The sequence below is a fragment of the Charadrius vociferus genome, unplaced genomic scaffold (assembly GCF_000708025.1).
Source record: "Charadrius vociferus isolate BGI_N301 unplaced genomic scaffold, ASM70802v2 scaffold549, whole genome shotgun sequence".
In the NCBI taxonomy this organism is placed as follows: domain Eukaryota; kingdom Metazoa; phylum Chordata; class Aves; order Charadriiformes; family Charadriidae; genus Charadrius; species Charadrius vociferus.
Window position 1 is genome coordinate 5766704 of NW_009650103.1, and position 23228 is coordinate 5789931.

At 38.5% G+C, this 23228-nt stretch overlaps 1 protein-coding gene across 3 annotated transcripts in view; it reads left to right on the forward strand.

The window, feature by feature from the left end:
• RALGPS1 (Ral GEF with PH domain and SH3 binding motif 1) overlaps positions 1-23228 on the forward strand; it is a 97409-nt gene that overhangs the window by 48188 nt on the left and 25993 nt on the right. For all 3 annotated transcript variants that reach the window (XM_009892296.1, XM_009892297.1, XM_009892298.1), the window contains exons 8-9: positions 19346-19483; positions 21128-21221. In XM_009892296.1, coding sequence (XP_009890598.1) covers positions 19346-19483; positions 21128-21221 — 232 coding nt within the window. The remainder of the gene's footprint in view (positions 1-19345; positions 19484-21127; positions 21222-23228) is intronic.

A 23228-nucleotide genomic window follows, 5' to 3' on the forward strand; every position in this document is an offset into this window, starting at 1 on the left:
CCTAGATTCACACTTGAGTTGCGTCTTGCATTTCATTTTAAAATGAACACGTTCAGATTCTTTGCTTTTGTAGAAAAATACACTTTTCTAACTTGCTGTTACGCCCCAGAACACCAAGGTTCTTGGAAATACAGGATTTCTCAAGGATAAAGTTCTTTATTTAGGACCAGATATATAGATGATCCATAACCGCTTTTAAGCTCTTTAACGTATACTTAAGCTCCATTGATTTTAGGGCACTTAAATAGGTGCAGTTAAATGCCTAAAAATTTTACCCAATGAAGGAGACTAAATAGAGACTTTTTTAGTCATTATTGTTCTCTTACAGATAATTGTGTTATAAATAAAAATATTTGAAATATCATAAGTAGCCAAACCCTATTTCTTTGTTCGTCCTTTTCTGAACAAGAAACAACATAACACAGATCAACTTTCTGGTTAACTGCTGAGTGCTATTTTGTCTTTTTAAAGCTGTCTAAATAGTGTGGTCCTGGAAATTTTTGTATACGGGTCATTCCAAATTGCGTATGGCAAAGCTTTCTTATTTCTTGAGTTTGTTGCAGATTTGTCTGTTGGGAAAAATAAAGTTGTGCCAACTTTATAGGTGTCAGGGAGCTTTTATTTGGAGGCGCCAAGTGTTCATAAGATATCTGAATTGCATATGTGGGTTACACTAGGTGTCTGCCCTTTGGGAAGGATTGAAGAGAAAAATGGGATTAGCCTTCCTGGGGGCATTCTGCTTGGAATGGGAATGCCTTTTCCTTGGATTTCAATACTGTGAAGTGGAGTTCATTGCTTTTGTTAAAGGCTTTAGGCTGAATGACGTGCTTTTCAAAATGTTTCGTAGTTGTTCCATGTGCTCTTCATACTGAGAATCTCAAGAGATCAGCTTATATTTGAACCCATGATTGGAGAACTACGGTTCCTGCTAATAGTAGGATACTAATAGCCAGTTGTTTCTGGCTGTGAAAGCTGACAGTTGACTTCACCAAGAGTAATTCAGTCAGCAAGGAGTGGTCTAATGTTAGACTTGGCTTTGAGAACTAGTGAAAATACTGTAAAACAGCTGGTCATGGAAGTTAACTTTGAGTCAGCGATCAGAAGCTCAAGGTAAACAAAATAGATAAAGAATGCACCAATCTTAAAAAAGCAGACTTTGAGAAATCAAGGCTGAGTAGTTTTTCAGACAGTGTACAGTTCAGTTGCTGGATTCATTTGCCACAGGATCTTTTGAAACCAAAAATTACAAAAAATAAAAGTGTGTGTGGAGGAATAGCAGGAAAAAGAAAAAGTGGGCAGATTCAGAGAAGAAACATTGTAAAGAAAAAATACCACCCAAACTTAAACAGAAAAGTGTTTATACAATATCTGTCTCAGGAAGTCCCTAAACCACAGCTCACTGCTGACAGGAAGCTACATCTGGAAAACAACTATTGTACCTTTGCCTTTTTCCTATATTCTTTTTTGAAGCATTCTCTGACACTGGATGAGATGTGTTTTAAAGTGTTGAAATGAATCACTATTATAATATTAAATCTTCTGTAATATTTTTTTCCTGACTTGTGCATTAGGAAATAGTTGGGTTTTGGGGAAAAATGAAAACAAAATTGGCAGTACTCTTGAGAATATCTGACATGTTCAGAAGGAAAGCTTTGCTAGTAATCTTCAGACAGCTTCAGCATTTTTCAGATTGTTTCAGTGGATAAGAGAATGATTTGCACCAGTCAGAGGTGATTTGGGGCATAAATTCCTGAACATAATTCTAGCTGAATCACTGGTAACTTTTTCTTTCACAAACTGATATCCTATTTTCAAAATTGCTTGGTTTATGCTCCACTTATTTGTCTATTTTTCTATATTAGGCTTCATTGCTACAGTGACGAAGGTGGAATGATGAGTTCCAGTGATCCATTAGGGTGAGGTTCTTGAGGAAACACCATGGGATTGTTTCCTTATTTTAGTTTTTGGGTGGCTGAGTAGGAAGCAATGATAATATTTTCTTTCTTTCATTAAACATAGACAAGAGGAATGGCTGAAAATGAGTTCGTTGAGTTAAACAGGTTCTCTGGTGTTCCAGGTGATAGTGACTGTCTGAGAAATCTCAAATATTTGCAGACACTCTTAAGAAGCCTTTTGGATTAGCAGCCCTGCTTCTTTTGAGCTCTTGTCTTTTGAGGTCACCAGTGTGCTCGAGTGAAGAGCAAAACTTGCCTGACGTCTGAGGAAAGGCTGAGAGAATTGGGTTTGTTCAGCCTTGAGAAAAGAAGGCTCAGGGGAGACCATCATGTTCCTGTTTTTAAAGGGTGGCTACAAAGAAGACGGGGACCCCCTTTTTACAAGGAGTCACGTGGAAAAGATGAGGGGTGATGGGTACGAATTACTCCTGGGGAGATTCCGATTGGACACAAGAGGAAAATTTGTCACATGGAGAACTGTCAGCCATTGGAATAATCTCCCCAGGGAAGCGGTGGATTCCCCAGCGTTGGACACTTTTAAGATTCAGCTGGTCAGGGTGCCGGGCCATCTTGTCTAGCCATGCTTTGCCAAGAAAGGTTGGACCAGATGATCCCTGAGGTCCCTTCTAACCTGGGATTCTGTGGGTCTATGAAAACTTTATAGAGATCAGTGACAGTCTTTGTTTGCATGAGGTGCAACGTGGTGGCAGGCTGCTCAGTTGAGAGTTTGATATATCAAAAGGTAAGAAAGAATGGGTTTTAGGAATTTGGCTTTGTTTTCTCTGAAGCGCTTTAGATCGGGTGTCAGACTGAAAAGTCAGTTCACTGAAATTGTGTTACTTTCATTTCCTTTGAAACTTGTGAATTTTTAACAGTGCTGAAATGTCCCTGTAGAAGCACTAGTGTTTCCAGCTGTCTCTGCCAAGCGTTAGAAAATGCTTGTCATATTGAGTCACTGTTATATCAGGACTGATGTTACCCATTAGTTTAGTTTGAAGTCTCTTTGGAGAACAGGACTCTATACAAATAAACGCTGCCATGGTAGACCTGAGAAACCATGGGACGGTTAATTTGGTTTGAAAGGGAGAGTCTGTGTCTGTAACACTCACAGAAGTAACACCACTGCAATTAAAAGCATTAGCGCTTTTGTTAGTGATGTAGCTTTTTCCACAGAAAGGCTATTTCTCTTCCTTTATTTCTAGAAAAAAAACCCCAAACTGTATAGAACAATGTTAAATACCAAAAACGAAGTGCAATTTAATGGTTTAAGTTAGCAGAGGGCTCTGCCTGAGGTAAATGTTTCAGTGTTGAGCTCTTCGTTAAAGAAGCAAATTATAATTCTTATTAGCAAATTAAGCTCAGGAAAAGAAAAGCTTCTGTCCAGAACTACTCAGTGAATTAAACTCAATTCACAAATAGTCTGGGGAATACTAAAACTACATTTTTTACTAATTTATTATTTGGTGAAAAATAATTAATCCACCCCAGACTTACTCTTTCTTATTTAATGTTTGTTAATATTTAAAAGAATTTAAGATGTAGATTGAGCAGTTTGAGACATACGCTTATGTTGTGCTTTGGCTTTGTTCTTAATCTTTGTCCTTATGACTCAGGACACAAAATAGATACGACTGAGAAAGAAAAACGTAAGCATTATACAATCTCATTTGCGGATAGAGCTATAATAAGGAACAGGCTGTTGTCACACACTTGGACCAGGGAAAAGGCTGATTCTTTCTAAACTCAACCAAGAACTAGAATGCTCACAGCTTCCAGTTTACCAGCTTTCTCAGAGAAAACTTCAGTGAAAAAAAAAGTCGTTTTTTTTCTGTTTGATACATGCAGTGAATCTTCAGTAAGGTGCCTTATATTTATTTTCCCTTCTTCTGTTTATTTATCCAAATCTTTCACTTTTAACATATCATAATGCTGCAGTATAGCATCTGGTATAAGATACTTTTGAATCTCTCAAAGTAATTACGGATCTTAATTTCAGAATGTACGAATGTATGCAGGTTGTTAGGGTAGAGTGAATGAGCAAAAATGCTTAGTCGAAAGGAAGCGAGCTATTATATGGCCTGGAAATGATTTTTGTTTTAACTGTGAATCTTCTGTTAATAGAGTTTTCTAAAGACCCATTTACTTACTAAAAATACTTAATTATAGAGGTAACAAAAGACAAGAAAAAGGCTCTTCTTGTACTAATGACAGTATGAAACAGATGTGGGCTTCAGGCATAAATACCAGGTGGCTGTATGAATATGTCCTCATTACTTATAGAGCTCATTAATGGGATGGTTCTAATGTGGGAACTAAGTCAGGTCTGGGTACATGATACACTTTGTGTGGCGATAGTAAAACCAGAAACAGTTTATGAATGACCCAAGTGAGTACCTTGAGGAATCCGTTTTGGTAAAATGTATAATTATTGATTTGATGCATCTTTTTTGTTTATCTAAGTATCAAAAGAAGTGTGGCCAGCAGGTCAAAGGAGGTGATTCTGCCCCTCTACTCCACTCTCGTGAGACCGCACCTGGAGTACTGCGTCCAGCTCTGGAGTCCCCAGCATAAGAAGGACATGGACCTGCTGGAGCGTGTCCAGAAGAGAGCCATGAGGATGATCCGAGGGCTGGAGCACCTCTCCTATGAGGAGAGGCTGAGAGAGCTGGGGCTGTTCAGCCTGGAGAAGAGAAGGCTCCGGGGAGACCTTATTGCGTCCTTCCAGTACCTAAAGGGGGCCTACAGGAGAGCTGGGGAGGGACTTTTTACTGGGGCATGGAGTGACAGGACGAGGGGGAGTGGATATAAACTGGAAGAGGGTGGGTTTAGATTAAACATTAAACATAAACATTTTCACTTTGAGGGTGGTAAGGCCTCAGGTGGAACAGGTTGCCCAGAGAGGTTGTTGAGGCCCCATCCCTGGAGGTGTTCAAGGCCAGGCTGGACGTGGCCTTGGGCAACCTGGGCTGGTGGGAGGTGTCCCTGTCTATGGCAGGGGGGTTGGAACTCGATGATCTTCAAGGTCCTTTCCAACCTAAACCATTCTGTGATTCTATGATCTGTTAAATGTCGGTTTTCATTGATACTGATTACAGCTTTTCTGTAACAAAACACATACACTTTATTAAAAGATGCACATTTCTTATTCTTTGACTCCAAAAATTGAGGGAGAAGTTTGTTGTGGGATTGGATTTTTGACTAACCTAGACCTCTAGAGCAAAAAGGGGTAGACTAGTATTTAATTTCCTACTTAGATTCTTTTTAGTGCTCTTCCTGTAAATTTTTGTAAAGAGTTTTCATTCCTTTTTGATGCACACATCAAGTTAACTTCACTGTTAAGAAAGAATATGTTCTTGTACTGTGCAACGGTATGTTGTTTGCTTATGCTGAAATGATTCCCCACAGCATACTTAAGTTTTACCTAAATATGCATTTTACAAATAGCATTTCTCACCTTCATATTGCTATAAAAAGTGCAGTATTTAGAAAGGGCATAATCTGCTAAAATATCTGTCACCATTGGTATTCTCCATCCAGGTTTTTGTCAGCAAGCGTGTAGTGCAGTACACAGGCCGGTTCCGTAGCCACATCAGCGAGTTCAAGGAGATAGGAAAAAATCCCACAGAAAACTGAGGTTCAACCGCCTCCTCATTGGCGGCTGAGTGAGGGCTGGATGAGGTTATTCAGGACCTCGTCCAGCTGAGTTTTGTAAACCTCCAGAGATGGGGATTCACAGCCTTTCTGGGCAGTGGTGTGGTGCTTGACCCCTCTTAAAGTGATTTTTTGGCTTGACCCCTCTTAAAGTGATTTTTTGGGGGTGGTTGTTTTTTTGTAGTGTTTTTCCTTTTCCCTGTTCTAAAGGGAATTCACACTGGTGCAGCTTGTGTCAGTTGCTCCTTGTCCCATCACTGTGCATCTCTGAGAAAAATCTGTCACTGTTCTCTGCAGCTCCCCCACACGCTCCCGTTTGCCAAGGAGGTGCCCGGAGTTGCCCCCGCGCCGCAGCCCCTCTCTGCGCTGCCGCCAGTCCTGTGCGAGGGGCAGCGGACTCCACTGCTGGGGAGACAGCAGAAACTTCTTTGAAAATTAACTGTGTTCTGTCTGGTTGCCACCTCTGTGCTCCCAGTAAGGTTGCATTGTATAAGAAGGCATGCTACTAAGCAACATTTCCTGCACACTGCGTGTTATAATCTACCTTAAAAATAAGATTAAAATTGTAATGTTGCTTTCTTAAAAGTCATAGATGGCTAGAGAGTTACTTTTCTCCTCGTAGGTCAGATGAGGGATATCTAAAGAGTTGATGCATTCGAGTTACCAGCTAAGGCTTAAGTAGTGCTGCAGCTCCTGAGAAGGCAGTGTGGTCTGAACCGTTTCTCTTTTTCATGAGCTGGTGATTGTTATTTCTTTTTTTTTAGGTATAGAGGAGCCAAAAGAAACAGGGCACCATAGGAGGTGCTCTTGGCAGAGGGTGGAATTAAAAGATGTACCAGCGCTAGAATTTTGTTTTCATTTTTGTTGAACAATGCTTGATATTAAAGGTGCTCCTGCCTTCCAAGGGACTTGTTTAGGAATAACGTAGTTGCTCATAATATCCCGTTGTTGATGCCATGGCTTGTGAGTGGAACTGCTTTTGTACTCATGCACACACTATAGTAATGACAGTGTAGTTTCCATTACTACTGTTACCCATTTTTAAAAAACATATTTGCCATTACTGTGTGGGTGGGAACAAATCCGTTATTACTTTATGGAAGTATTGTCTTTCTTAAAATAGAAACTGATTTTAGATTCTGTTCTGACAGAGTTAACAGACTACAATGACTTCTACTTTTTTTTTTTAGTAATTGTACATAATACCATTTGTTGTTTGCAAGTACATCTTCTTGTTTGCTATGAACTAAAAATAATTTTCAGAACATTCACTCCAATTATTGAATTATTTAGAGTTTTGTGTTTGATTAACAGACATAGAGTTGTATATTAGGGTTACGCTATGCATAGGTGTTCATTAACACAGATTTTGAACCTATGAGGTTATGTGTGCCTGAATGATCCCTAAGTTTTATTCAGGTGAGTACTGTCTACACCAAAAACTTACTGAAGTGGTTATTCCAGCAAACATCTCAATTTGGATGTGATCATTCTTGAGGAATGCTGGGTCTGTAACAGACTATCTGTTCCAGAGTAAATATTCCAAAATAGTTTGTCTATGCTTTCCAGGTATAGACAAGCCCAGAGCTGTAATGTGGCCCTCCAGTACTGTTTTCTGATTCTGAAACCAGAAAAGAGAGAAATTAATGTTTGCATAGGAAGCATATGCATCATTATTGGAACCAGAAGTTAGTTAGAAGTTAATTTGTTTCAATTAAGAATTTACATATGATCTAGAAACAGCCCGGTACAGAACAGTTTTGGAGTTTTGTTTGACATATTGCTATTTCAAGTCAAAAAATAACACTGCTCAGCCTCGTTATAGTTCTGCATTTGTGCATGTGTGTGATACTGCTGCTGTGTCCGAACATGGAGCGCTGGCATCAGATGGCGGTGATAAACCTGCTCATAATCCCACTTTTACTTTCCTGTGAGTGATCCCGTTCACTTGGCCACTTCGCCGGCAAGATGTATTACAAATCACATGTTGTTGCCTTGGCAAAGACTTGTCTTCAGTTGTTTTTAGAGTACTCCAAGTCCTACCAAGGTTAACCAGTATATATACATTTGGTTTTGTAGAAAATTTTTCCAGCCCTTAGTCCATGGAAAATATCCAGTAGACTTGAAACCAGCAATACCACAAAACTGTTGGCTTTTCTGACTATGAGCTAATCTCCTAAGAATGGTGTCTTTGGTTTTACAGACTGCTGACTGTAGTGATTTGGACTTTCTGCCACTTAGTTAATTGATAAGTTGCTTTGTCTTTGTCCTCTGCTTTATTTAGTATGATAAAACCACACTACTGTATGTGGGAAAAGACTTTCATAAATATAGCTGACTACAAACTGGAAGCGTATTTTTGTGTCTCCTGGTTTTCCTATCAAATCAGTGTCATCATTCAACTTTTGGGGAGGAAAAAAGGAAAATAATTACTTTCCATAGGTTCCCTTCTGTTATGCATGCCAGTTACTGCGTGTCTTGTGGACACTGCTTCCTGCGCTAAAGGAATGCTCCGTACCCAGACATCTGTTCCACTGCAGCATATGTGCGTTCAGGGGCTTCTGGGCTGTGAATATCTTTAAGAAGTGTACGTGATGATAAGTAGGGAACTAAATTTGTTCATTAAAACATTTAACTTTTTTTTTCTCCTCTTATAGCATGTTTGTGGTTGTCACAGTAACAATACAATTTACCAAACAAATGTGGAAGATTATTATAGTACTTGATCAAAATGTTAAGTAAGAATAACAAATTGAAGTCCCCACGCTAATTTGAAATACTTCCCCATCAGCTAATTATTCTTTGTTGCAAAGTAGTGAATGTCTGACTAACAAAAATACCATACAGCATCTGTTTCCTAACTTATTTGCGTTTGCAGGTTTGCACAGACCCTTAGCAGAGCACTATGCACTAGAGTATATGTCAGGTGTACAGTAGTGGTGTGCTTTAACCACTTAATTTTGGGTTTGTTAGCCCTACTATTTCACAGGATAGTTTTATATCCATTATAAAAAAGAAAAAAAAAAAAAAGAGGAAAAAAGAAAGATACAGTTGAGAATGATGCAAGTTTTCCATCTTTATCTGCACTGTTTGTTTAGGATCAGTTTTGCATCAGTGTGTATTTGTGAGACAATTTTAGGTACTGTAAATTCTGGATTGCACCTTGTGCCTGCAAATTGTCGTAAACCCCCAAAAGAGATTTAAAATTCTGAATTGTTAAGAATAAATGATGATGATGCTTCTACAGGCTGCACATTGTTGCATATGTTCTATGAGGAATTTAAATCTCACTTTTGTTGTCTTCTCAGTCGTAATATTTATTTTCATGGGGTCTTTCTGACAAAGAAATGCTCTCTCTCTCACTGAGCTCATGGAAAATACAGGATAACAATAACTTGCCCGGGTTAAAGAAATCTGTATCAGAACAGAAAATTTGAACCCAGATTTTTTGACTTCCAGGCAAACGCCTTAAAAAACAGATTTCCATTTGTTTCTGCTACTGCAGTTTAAAGTAATACCATCCCAGCTTTTCTCATTGGTATAACTTTGCACACGTGATTTACTGGACTGAAAGAATTTTGTCTTTCTTAGCATATTATGTCAGTCTTCCTTAATGAGGAACAAATCACACACCATAGCTGTTAATGAAAATTTTAAAGCTTATATGCTTGAGCTAAGGTTCATCAGAATTGGATGATGCTGAATAACCACTGATTTCAAAAGGCTTGGGATTATTTTTCCTAAGAACGTGTTGTTAGTACCCATCAACTCCAAGTATGCTGATTTATTATCTGCCTCAGTGCTATCTCCTCTTTCTCAGAAGCCTTGAGTATTGAATAAAGAAATAATAGGAGAAACTTAACTGTGAATCAGGACACAAATACACAGTCTTAGGTTTGCATGCTGCTCAACACTGCAGGTCTCCATAAATAATTTTTCAACAAAGTTTAGCCTTGGAAGTTGTTGTCTGGTGGATGGAGCAGTCAAAATGCACAATCTGGGTGGCATTGACTACTGAATTTCAACGCCACTTTTTTGCTGTACTTCAGTTTCTCTGTCTTTAAACTGTCAGTAATATTACTGCTTTGCTTGAGCTCTGCAATAAAATTTAAGAGCTAGGTATTATAGTTCTTTTTGCCAATTTAAAAATAATCAGTCCCCTTTACACAGTGTGATTTCCATTGATAAATTAGGTTCTGGATTATTTGCCTGTGCTTTTCCTTGGTCTGTGTTATTATTTCCATGATACCATAAATTAGTGAATACTGTGTTGTCCGCATACAATATCCAGCTGCAAAATTAGTTCTAGTAACAATGGAGAAAAGTCAGTATCACTGGAAAATGTTTTGCCTGTGGAAGCAGCTGCCCATGAGCTCACCCTCTGGAAAATATCCTGATGGCTTCACATCTTAGAGAGTTTTTTCAGTGCACAGTAGCACAAATGTAAGCCAAGGTTTGAAAAGCTAGTGCTGTGTGTTTTCTTTGGCATATGGCAACCCTGAGCCTTTCCTTTGAGAAGCAGGTCTTAAAGTCTTTTGCTGAAGGGAATGATTTTGTGATTCCTCTGAGCAAAATAAACTGATTTTCATCTGTTCCTATTATCACATCATATATATAGAAGAGTTCAAAGTGCCACTGCCCAGATGAAGGCTGGTAACACTAAAAAAAAATCACAGAAAACTAATCATCCTTCTTGCTTTAAAAGGAGGGAGGGAGAGGACACCACTGAAAAGCTGTAGCTTGATGTGTATTTACAAAGAATATGTTCTGTTACGTTCCAGCATGTTACATTCAGTTTAATTTCTTATTGGCATGCATCAGTTTGGTTTCTTTCTTCCTGCCCTCCACTACCCACAAAAGCCCACCTCCTTACACTTTTATTTGGAATTTACAGGACCTATGCTAACACCACCAGCACCCATCCCCCCCAATCCTTTTTGTTGCTCATGTATCTCGTCGGTCCTTATCTCTGTATTTTCCTGGAAAATTTATTGCTTGTCCTGAGGAAATGCTTACGACTACTGTTACAGATCGAGAGGGTATCTATACCCTTGATATCAATGAGAATAGCTGCAAACTTGCTCAAAATAGCTAGAAAGTAGCCTTGAACCAGGCTGCCGTATGCTTGTTGCAGCATAGAGACTCTGAGCAAATAGAATTTTTACAGTCTTTAACTACATTTTGATGTGCCGTTTGACAAGAGGGGACAGTGGAGAGCTGCTGTATGGAATCTAAATCTAGGTGGGGTCTCTGGGTCATGGAGAAATCTTGGTAACTCAGTCTGGTTTTAGTCAGCGTCGGACTGCTACGGAGCTGTTCCCATTCTGGGAAAATCGTGGTTCTTTCCTTCATTCTGGTGTCTTAAGGTGCCTGGTCCATGTTGGCACTGTGTAAAAGTTAGTAACTCTTGCGTGTTGGAGGGTGGATGAAGCAGCTCCCAGTATGGTTGCACCCCTTGTAATAGGTAAGTTCAGAAGAGCTGAAAATAGTAATCAGAGTTTGGGAGATAGTTTTCCCTCCCTAAAATGTAAGTAACAGTGGGATATGGAAACAAAGCAGATATAAGCAGGACCAAGGTGCTGCTTACGTTTCTCTAATAAGACATGTGAAATCTAATATGAGATGTGAAATCTACTATGAGGTGTAATAAACGAGTATGTGTACCCATAACTTTCACAAGAATAAGAAAGGATGAAGGAAGAGAGATGAAGTCTTTTTTTTTTTCTTTTTCCTTTCTTTTTCTCTACTTGTATATATACTGTGTTAATTGAGGGATTCTTATAAACAGCAAAGACCAGTCAGATCCAAACCAAGAAACCAGAGAGTGAGAGAATGGAATGAGCATACAGGAGAGGGACAAGCTGTGTTCAGGCCACACTGGAGAGAACTGTGTGTCCAAAGGAGAGAGAATTTCTTCTAGGTTATTTTTTTAACTGTCAAGCTCAGGTAATTCAATAGGTTACTTATGGACTGGACATACATGCAGTTCACTCACTGACTTGGCAGAGACTGTGAGTTTTCCTGCAAAGCTGAGGAAATAGGGGGATGTGGAAGCTAGGCAACATGGAAGGAGTGATAAATGGAAAGAATAATGCTGTAGGATTTTTAACATAAAGGTGGCAGCCAGCAGCAGCAACCATCAGAAATAACTCTTGTTATAGTTATCAGTAGGCAATCTATTGGGGAATTATCTGTGAACCGTTAGATTTAAAATACTGTCCACGGTAATGCATAAATGTACAAAACTAACCATGCTGACCTTTTCAGCTAATATTCTTAAGTGAAAATCTAATTTTCTGCAGTTTCCAAGCATGTGGACAGAGACAAAAATGTATTGCTGTAGGTAAGTTAACAGAGCTGTTCCCAAAGAATACAGAGAAAGCAAACTCAAGCACTCCTTCTTCCTTTAAACGTCACTCATCTTTTGGCTTGGGAGATTATTGTAGCTGAGAGAAGCAGCATGTCATCATACTTCATCCATAGGTCCAGAACCCCAAACTACTAAAATGGAGGCTATTTTTGTTGGAAAATAGAACAAATAGAACAGTTATTGAAAACATACGTAACTTTTAAGGATACACAGATCTGTCTTTCTAGAGATAGAAGTGTGTAGAGATAGAAGGGAAGACAAATTTAGAACGGTTTTTAGAAGGTACTTTTGGGGAGCAAGCAATAAATACCTGAGGTTGCACTTAAGCTAAAAGCATTAAGGTAGTCTGAGTCGTGTGAACCTCTCCTTTATAACCTGTATGCATATCTATAAGATATAGTACTTCTTCAAGAGAGATCATTTTTAATATGGGAAGAAATTTTTTTAAAGGACTGGTCTGGGCCAGTGAAGGAAGTGAGTCTGTAAAACTTGACGTGTTTTCTAAGCATCTTTTTGCTTTGTTTCCACTCCAGTGTGACTGGAAATTCCAGTTGGCTTATATGTTGTTCTGTTGTTAATCCAACTCTATTCCACTAATTTATAAGGACTAAACATCCTTTTTGCGTTTGGTGGGGTTATCAAATTACTTTTGGCCACTGGAGCACTCTCTTACCTGTCGTGTCAGTGGGTCCGACAGGGATATGGTCGTTTCTTAGTTCACAGACTGGTGGGGGCTGGAGAGGCAGTTCAGTCGTGGCCTTATGGTTTCCTAGCAAAGCATTAACAGTTCATAACGAACTGAGTTTGTTCTTGCTTATCGCTGCCTCTGTATCTGTTTCTTCATTTTTCAGTGGCAGTTCATAGAATTTCTTCACCCGTTCCTCCCTAAGCAGTAGAGGGATTTTCCAGAATGCATGAATGAGTAGGCTAAAAATTAAAGAAATTAGGTAGGCATTTGCAGCCTGGCTAATGCTGGACATAATCCGGTGTGACCCAGTGAGCCACTTATTTGTGTGAAACAAAGTCTTGCAAGGGATTTCCATAAAGTATTCCTAAGTCTCAGAGCAGAAACATTAATGGAGGTCTTCCAGGCAGCTGAGGTATGCAAAATTCCACAGCAAGACTGAATCTGACCTATAAAACTATATAATAGTGAAGTATGGGGTGCATTCAACACATGAGTGAGATTTTGCTCATGCAGATACTCAGTAGTTACCGAAATCTAACAAAACTGCCAGGTCTGTCTTTTTTTTTTCATAAGCTGTAAAGAAGAAAACCTTAGTAAGCCACATGGCTTTTCTTAAATGTGCTAGACTATTGCTGGTGGTCTGTAACTTATAGCTCTACACGATAGTAGTGAGACATTACTGGAGAACACGTAAGAACGTTTTAATTTCAGGAAAGAATTTCTGTTTTCCCAGATGGAAATCTTATTTCCAGGGTTTTGGGTTTTTTTTAATCTGAGTAAGTTTGAAGCATACTTACTACCAGGACATTACATGAAAATAATTTATTTTCACTGCACAAACTTAATACACTTCTAAAGATCTGATTATTATAAGTAATTATTGCAAGCATACTGAAATTGTCTCAGGAGTGTGTTGCTTAGGTGCGCTGCCTGCATTTCATTGTAGTGGCTTTCCTTCCCTTTTAAAGAATTGCGCTTGACTAGCATAGTTGCATCTCCTGTTGTTTTAATAGGTGGAATTTATTGAGAAAATGTAATGTTCTAAAGCTAGAAGAGTGAAAGTGAGCCAGCTAGCTATTTTCCTGAAACTAGGAGTGCTCTTTACAAGGCCGGGCAAGAAAGCGTGGGGCAGAGGGGGCGTCATTAATTATAAACATGCACAAAAACCAATATGGAAAATCTAATGTGGAAATACGGTAGATTTTTATGCTGCACAAGTTATTTTCCTGCTCAAAAGAATGTTACTTTCTTTGTTACGCAACAAAGAAACACTAACTTCCCTGCACAGCTCATAGAATAGTTTAGGAATATATTAAATTAAAGTCTGCCTTTTAGTTGACCCTAAATGTTTGAGCAATCCTTTAAAGAAAAATCAGACTGAGGTAATGTTTTTGACATGCTGTAGCACTAGCTGCAGTGATCCCTGAATGGAGCACATACAGTGATTTCCATTCAGTCTGTTTGAATACAACGTTCATAGCAGACTCGGTACATTTTGTACAGCATTTTCTCCCCGCATTCATAAAGGGTTTCCCTTCCAGGAGTACTGGGGTCAGTAAAAGTTTTGTGAATGACATCTGAGACTAGGAGATTATGCTGTTTGTCTTTTTAATGAAATTACTGCACCAAAAAATAGCAGCACTTAACCAGGCAAAGATGTCTGTGATGCTTGTTTTTTCTGCTGTGTGTCATCTTATAGCAAATTTTCTGAATACTGACTTATGAAAAGTATTAAATCTGTATATCATGCACACTTTCAAAAGATACTGCATTTACTAATCCTCCGTCTCAAGCTTTGGAAATAAAAATTATCTCTAACAAGGAAAGAATTTGGGATTTATATATTAGGAGCCTTCAGGCAGGCTTCAACAGAGGTGGAAGAGCAAATAGCACAGGAGTCTCAAGTCTCTGAGACCTCTTGGCTATCAGGTACTGGGAATGAGTTCCAAGACTTGGACAATCTGTAATAACTTGCAGTCTGAGCAAAATACTCTTATGCAAAAACCTTTTCTCTAATGGGTATTTTGTTTTGGGCTGCTTGCTAACTTAAGAGGAACTGAATACATCTTTTGAATGTATTTTCTGAACTGGAGTAACAACTGTAAACTTGCAATGCTTTTGTACTCAGCACTTACAAAAATTGTGCAAAGATGTTCCTGAGAAGCTATGGTTGTTTTTGGAAGGGATAACGTGCCTGGTTCCACCCTCCCTGCAGAGCCTCACAGGCAGATTCTGTGCCCGAGAGCATCCTGCGCGTGCCCGGGAGGTGCATGGGAACGCTGCGGTGGTGTTACAGACACAACACAGTTCTCCTGCAGAACTGGAATCGTATCATGCGTTCCTGAGGAAGTTGTCGGCTGAGTTTGGTGGGTGGAACGGAAAATCAACAGTAAACAATCAGGAAGGCACCAGTAGTGCTTACTTAGGCCAGAGAATTTTGATAGTAGGTTGCTTACGTGTGCCTGATAACTAATTTGCTGAAAAGCCAGAAACGTTTGTGTGTGTCAAGTTCTCAGACTGACTTACCTTTTTCTTATTGAAAAGGTTTTGTGAAGCTGATTTAATTTTCTATTTTATGTTGTTGGTTAGGACATGCAATTTTTCTGTTCTTACTCAGTTTTTTAAACTGGTAGTTTTAATGCTGTAGAAGAACCTGTGTCGGGTTCTGGATTTCACCCATTAATCAGATGAAAAATTTTTTGTTCTATCCGTTAGAGTGTGTTAGTGCATTTACTTCTGCATTTCCTGTTTGTTAGTCTCCAGATTTTATTTGGATCAAAATGAAGGACAGTTCTGCAGCCCTGTGGGTCAAATTCATTATTTTTACTACACATTTTGTTGTCGGGGAGGGGCAGCTTAAAAAGAAGACAAGCCATACTCTTCTCAGAGGTGCACAGCAAAAGGACAGGAGGCAGTAGTCAGCAGTTGTAACGTGGGAAATTACAGCTGGATAGAAACAAAAAGAAAAATTACTGTTAGAATCGTTAAGGAGCACTGGATTGAGTTGATCAGTCTCCATCTCTAAGCTTGTAAAGCTCTTAGCAACCTTTTCCAGCTTTGGTGTAACCCTGCTTTGAGCGGGAGGGTGGACTAGATTGACCTCTGCAGGTCCCTTCTGACCTCAGTTATCCCATGACTGTTCGTGCCAGCACAAAGGGCGCATAAAATGCCACCAGATTGGAATTCTAAGATTCTAATTCTTCTCTAAAAAAAATACCATTGTAGTGCTATGAAAAGATCTTAGAGAGTTTATAGATGTAACGTGTTTTTACAAACATTTATCTCATCGTTCTTCTTTTCTAAGCTTGAATTTCACCCACCTTCTTTGCAGACTGAGATCAGAAAAGGAATTCTGTATGTGAATTAATGATAGTATGAAGAGAAAATAGATGTTATTGGGATAGAACTTTAATTTTGGGAATTCTGGGAGTGTTATCAAAAATCATTGTATCTAGTTGGTCCAGAAAGAGCGAAGTTGTCACTCACAGGAAATACTGATTTTTACCGGAAACAATTAATATTTGTGTAATATTTAGCTAATAGTAAAACAGTATCTGCCACAGATCACTCAGTAACTCCTGGTACATATGGTGGTTTGCAAATGCATAGAGCACACTTCTTAATGCAGTCCCTAACATATACATAGAGGACTAATACAGTCTTTTGTTTCTTTGATCTACTTCTTTTCTTCTACCAGTTGAATTTGCGCCCAAAAAAGCATAAAACCAAGACTTAACGTCAGGTTACCTTTATGGGATCACAATACTATGTTTGGGCTTTTAGAGATTTTAGTTTGGTTTTGATTTCTTCTGTGATTTGGAGGAAGGTGTTTCGGGGGATGTTTTGGGAGGATGTGGATGTTGAGTCAGACTTCTGTGACACTATTCATAGCTATTCTGATATTAATGTTTGTGTTCTGTGATGTTCTAAGACGTTTTTCCATAGTTCATAGGAATTGAAAAGTATGTCTTAGTTTATTGTGGCAAGTGTTGGAAAGTGTATTCCGACAGTGCTGTTGCTGAACCATTAGAAGAATATGTGAATGGAATGGTAAGGTGAGATGTTGAAAAAGCTGCAATTTACAAAGCTGTCTCAAGGGATCATGCATTACAATTGCCATGTGCTGTTGTTTCCAGTGGATTCTGCCTCAATAGGAACTCTACAGCGTAGTTTCAGAATGATTCTATTTCACACCTAACAGAAGATTACAATATTTCTACTTAGCTTGTTTTTAAATAAAAATGTTCTTGGTGAAACATAATCTGTTGCTAACTAATGTTCGACATCTATAGCCATGAAATTTTAAGATAAGCAGAGAAAGGGGTTGGTAAGAGTGGATTTTAATAGAGCTTTGTCTCAAAACAGGTAAATAATATCTAGCTACGAAATATAGTTTGACCATGTTCGTATCAATGCAAAAAAAATTGATTAATGTGTCTCCACCTTTAGCTAGCAGTTGTCTTTATATGATGTGTGAAAATCAGATGAAAGACTCCTGCTTTGAGCTGCCTCCATTGGTCCAAGCTTTCACACTGTCTGGACCCCGTAGTAGAATCATTGCAAGTGACAGACATTGCTGGGCACAGAGGTTTTCATTTGGTTTTTTTAGTTCATATGGAATCATTAAGCTTTGAGGTGCAAAAAGATAGATTTAGTCCTGCTAGAACTTAGTTACATTTTGCTCTAGGTTGACCATGTAAACTGTTTTCCTCTTTGAAATGCACATCCAGCAGAATCTGGTCTGCACTTCATTTTACCAGTAGAAGTAAGAATATTGAAGAGTGTATATAAAAGATTTCTACTGTGAGTGGTATTACAGTATTTGGGTTGCATCCACTTCATTATTATTTATCACTACTGGCAATGGCTTTGTGTTTGTGTAAATTTTGTATAAATTGCTTGTAAACCTGTGTTCAAAGTTATATGACTACAAAATTAAGCACTTTTTATTTCCTGCAGATTGATTGTGCCGTAATGGGATTTTTTTTTAATTAAAAAAAGCAAAACCTACGTTAAGAATGGATGAAGCTGCACTTTCTTTTTTGTATTGTGTAGTTTGGGTATGTCTGGCTGTCGCATGGCTCCGTGAAGAGGCAAAAGAGCAGCAAGTCTCCTTTATACGGTGATTGCTCTCACTTATTTCAAGAGGTCTTAGTCACAAAGTGTCCATGTGGCCAAGGACACACTGAAGATGATGAAGTGTATTGTTGTAACTGCCTCCACAGACTAACTATTCCGCTTCCCTAAGCGATGAAATACTGTGCATTACAGCTTTGTTCATTCCTTTGATCTGCGCCCAAGGCCTGATCAGAAGAAAGCGTAGCTAGAAATCTAAAATAAATTAATTTTACACATGCGCTCAGAACCTTGCACTCCTGCCCTGCATTCATACGACTGAAATACTAAAACTGAAAAAAGTATCCTCACAAAAGGCAAGAGTGTTACTCTTCCTCATCCTCATTTAAATGCATTCAATTAGTTACTGAAGTAAGTAGATGAGCCTCGTATTGTGCTTTCCTAATAGCTTTCATGAGTTTTGCAAGACTGTGTTGCAGAATTATCTTTCCGTTTTCCAGGGTTAAAAACTAAAACTTCCTAGGCAATTTCGGTGATGGTTCAGTTTTCTCAGACTTGATGATATTGATATTTTTATGTACTTCCCAGCCAGTATTTTTCCCTTGGTTTGTGATTGCTTTCTAACTGTTCTAGGGCTGTAAAAGAAGCCCACTACAAATCATAACAGTACGTGTGAAACTGAATGGCGTGCGTTGCTAAAACGCAGTTGGGTACCACGCAGGAAATGTTCTGCTCTATCATGAATTCATTTCAGCCTTAAGCCTGCCTTTTTCTTTCTTACATAATTTCTAAAGGTGAAGTACCATACAACAGAGACTAACTCTGCAAAATACCTGCCTGCAAACATTGGATATAGGTATATTTTTGATGATGAAGATAGCTGACATCTTGCCACACGTGACTTCTGTATATAATATGCTTCTTTACCAACCAGAAAAGCCAGTGCTTTGGAAAAGTACACTATAAATAAGAACAGTCAGCATTTTTGGCAACTACAATAATCACCGTCTTTCTGTATTTACTGAGAAATCCGGGCCTAGGCAAATAACTATGCCATTTTTTTTCAATTAAGAAATTAATAAATAAAAAGCTTTTCCTTATGCTTTTTTGAATCATCACATAATCAAAACCTAAATGTCATCTCCTGTTGTCTTCCAGCAAGTGCAGCCTGGAGCCTCAGCCAAAACATAGTATCTCAGTGTAGTAGATAGCGGCAGACGCAGAAGGCGCCGCAGTGCAGCGATGGACTCTCTTCCTGGGGGCCAGAGGCGGCGGCGCAGACTGCCCGCTCCTGGTCAGCGGTCCGTGGCAGCTGCCGCTCTTCTTGTAGTTCCTTGTTACGGCCCTGCGAGTTGCTCATAGTCGACATCAGCCTGTATAAGTGCACGGGAGCAAAATCTTTTCTGTCCTTTTTTAAGAGGTGTCATAGAACTCAAGCAGTAATTATGAAATTTTTCAATGTGCAAATCCCAAACTCTCCTTCATTTAATGGGTCCAGACCACAGCGAGGACAAATAGTTGCTGGCTGTTGTATTTGTTAAAAATTGTGCAACTATTTCCGTTTGAAACACTACATCAATTGGTTGATTGATTTGTTTGTTTCAGGAATTTATCTCTTGGATTTAATCTACATTGATTCTGCATATCCCGCTTCAGGCAGCATTATGGAGAATGAACAAAGATCCAATCAAATGAACAATATTCTCCGAATAATAGCTGATCTGCAAGTCTCCTGTAACTATGGTTGGTAAATTTTATTATACCTCTTAAGCCTTAACTAAAATTTCTTTAGCGCAACATTGTGAAAGCAGGTTTTGGCCCTGTGTAAAGGCAACACGAGGCTAACGCTGGTAGAGTTGGACGCTAGTAACTGATGTAGCTTCCACTTCTGTGCAGTTTCAATCTTAGTGGTAAATTAGGCAAATAAGCATGTATTCTGAATTGCAAGGGCATAACAGAAGGTGTACAGATTTTACTGCTACATGTGGGCTACAAATGACATGCCTTCAAGTACAGCTATTGCATTTGGGCTATATTCTGGTTCCACTAAAGGCAGTCAGAGAGAATTATCTTAATATCTTTCCTTTCCTTTGCAGTAGACATGATGTCTCTGGAGTGTAGAATGTGTTAATTTCATTATCATTTTATTGTTAATGTCTTTATGAGATGTTTACAAAACAAAACACAAATATTTCAGTCTATACAACAGTTGTTAAATTGTATGATAAGCTTTTCCACATACCTCACTTGTTGGAGGCTGCTTCTTTTTGTTAACAAGATTTTACTGTAAAATTCATTTCTGCAATTCTAGCCTGTTCGCGAAGCCTTATTTTGTGGTCTTGACAAATACTCAGTGTACTGTTGGTGACCTAGCGTGGCTTTTCATTGCTTAAACATGAAACAAGCTGGAAAACCGTGAGAGCAGCTGTACAGTTAAATAAATTCAGAACATTTATATGCTACAGTTTTGGAGAGTTTTGAACAGAAAAAAAAAATAAATGTTAGATTGTGAGAAAATGGGGTGAGAAATTACTTGTATATGCTTAGGTGTCCAGCCCTTGTCCGTTGTTATTAACTTTAACTTTGGTATTATAAAGTACGTAAAGGTAAGGGCTAGACATAATAATGATTCTGAATAGCTAGATTATTCAGATATCGTGTTCTTCTTGTGAATTTCGTTTTGTGTTTGAATACTTTGAAGGACAAAGAAACCTCATCATTTCACTGATCTTTTCCCTTTTACAGTTTTGGTGGCTTCGTGCATTGCTATGCGTTAATTTTAAGTGCTTTTGTTAAAATCAGAATGGAAATTAAAATCTGGCCTCGAAGAAACAATATTCTGGAATAATGGGTGCCTTTAAAACAGTTGTCTTTATGAGAGCAAAAAAGTTAAGTTAGATACTATAAGGCCTGTCCATGGACCATGCGTCAAAGGATTTTTCTGGCATTCTGAGTTTAGTGTCTTTCTTGGTATACAGCATTGTAATTTTTAAGTCTCTCCACTTCGTGTTCATATGAGAATCACTAACAGCCATGGCTGCAGGCTTTAATTTCCCCCAAAACAGTGAGCACAAAATTCAAGCAGGGTTTGCCACAAATAAGTATTTTCCACTTGTGAGGTAGCATATAATAAAATCCCCTAGCTTCCATGGTGATGAAAGGCAGCTGTGTTCTTTAACAACTGAGCATCACTTTTGCTCAATCAAATCGTTAACATCTTCTTAAAGTCAAAGTAATGTTTCTGCCTGTTTTATTCTTTAGGAAGGTTCAGATTCTCTTTTTCCGTTAAGATAACCATGAGAACCAGGAAAAAAAAAAAGAAAGAAAGAAAAATTCCTTTTGGATGACGTGAATGTTTTGGGGTTTTTTTTTTTGAACACTCCACAGATCATCTTACAACACTGCCCCATGTGCAGAAATATTTGAAGTCTGTCCGTTACATTGAAGAACTTCAGAAATTTGTAGAAGATGACAATTATAAGTAAGTAGTGTTCTTTTCTTCAGGTTTTGGGGAACTTAATGGAAAGATCACTTGGCTGTTAGCTTGATTCAGTGTTGAACAAAAACCCATTGGCTGAAGGTGTTCTGGGGTTAATATTTTATTACTGGAGCTGGTAATACCAAGATGCCTGAGTAAAATCCAGAATGACAGTCTTCCTTCATGAATCCAACCAGATTACCAAAATGAAATATCTTTGTAAAAGTTAAAAGCAAATGAAAATCTAGTCTTTATTCTTGTACATGATGGTTGCATTCTGGGAATTTTGTTCAGGAGCCCTAAAGCCATTGCCAAGAAGTCCAAGATTGACTCTATACTATTGTAAATAATACATTAAAAACACCATCCAATTTCAAACTACTATTTTTAATAAGCTGGTACTTAAGATATAAACCTTACCATTTTGGGGATTTAAGCATGTTAAAGCAGTGCTTATGAAAGAGGTGGAGAAGAGCCAACCCCCACAATAGTGTGACATTGACAGCAGACAGCACATTGGTCAGTATGTGAATGTGCTCCAGTTAAAGGGGATAATAATCCCTGGCCAATAATTCTGAAAGAACTAGCACATTAAATCGTAGGTCTAGTAGCCAAGGTTTTAAATAACTCAACCAAGGTAGGTGCAATGCTATATAATTAGTGATTGACAAATATAGTACCTCTGTTTAGGTGAGCAGACTTAAAAGTATTCAAGGCAACCAGATGCTCAGTAACATGATGGTGGTATAAAAAATTTTACAATATGTTTTGGAGAATAAGGTTGCTAATGAACTTCTTTAAAACCAGTCTTGTTACCAGTTTTAATAAATACTTCAGTTAAGAACTTTGTCTCAGAGTTTGTGTGTACTTAGACCGTACGCTAATAAAACAGCATTGGAAGGGTTCATCAAAGTAGGAGATGTTTTGAACATCACAAAAGAAGAATCAGATGGCCTGATGACTAAAATAATAGCGACACAAAAATCAAAATGTTACGTATTTATTCTAACAATAATTATGGTGTTGATCAGTAGATGTCTGTCAGAAATGAGATGCAGCCATGGAAAGAGAAATTCATCCCTACTGTCTATCAAATATAGTGTTTCTATAAAAAATTAAATTGTTAATACTGTTTCAAAAGGAGCTGTTGAGACCTTATGTGGAGTACTGTAAGCAATTCTGGCTATCCATGCATAGAGTGGGTTTAAAAAAATTGTGGGGCAATCGGGTGAATAAAGTCTGTCTTATAACACCAGACTTAAAGAAATAGGTTTGGCTTTAGCCTACATAAGCAGAGGTTTAGCTGATAGAATCACCATGTCTAAACACAATTAGGAGAAAATAGGGATGGTAAAGAGCAATTTAAACTAAATATACTGGTAGCACAGGATAAATGAATACAAAAATTTAGAAGCTAAATGTTGAAATACGGTTCCTAACCATCAGAGTGATGGAACTCTGGAACAGCTTCTTAATCGGAGTAGTGAGATGAATTGTTAAATAAGTTTAAGTTGAAACTTGATCAGTCAGTGAAATGAGGGCTACCAGTTAGTGTTTGTGAAAGAAAGGAGCAAATTACCAGTGTGGAGTCATGTCCATGTGAGCATAAAGAATGACCTACCCTAACCATTCATTTCTCTGCAGTTATGGCTGGTACTGCTGGCATACAGACACCAAATGCTGTGGAGACAGTTCAGGGAAAAAAAAAAGGTGTCACCGTAACAGAGACAAAACCCCACATGTCTGAGCATAGCATGAGTCAAGTGATTTCTCTTTTCGATTTTGAACTGAAGTGCAGTTGGTGATAACTCCCCCTGCCAAAGCTGTTCCACTTAGCTCTGGTTTGGGCCACTGTGCATACAGCACTATTCCTCAGCCAAATCTCGCGATACAGATTCTTTCGCATTTTTCTCTCAGTTTTCCCTAATGGATCTTCAGTTTCATAGCATTTTCTGGTCCTGTGCCAGAACAAGCTGTAAGCATTAAAAACACAGAGTGCGCTAAGTTTTT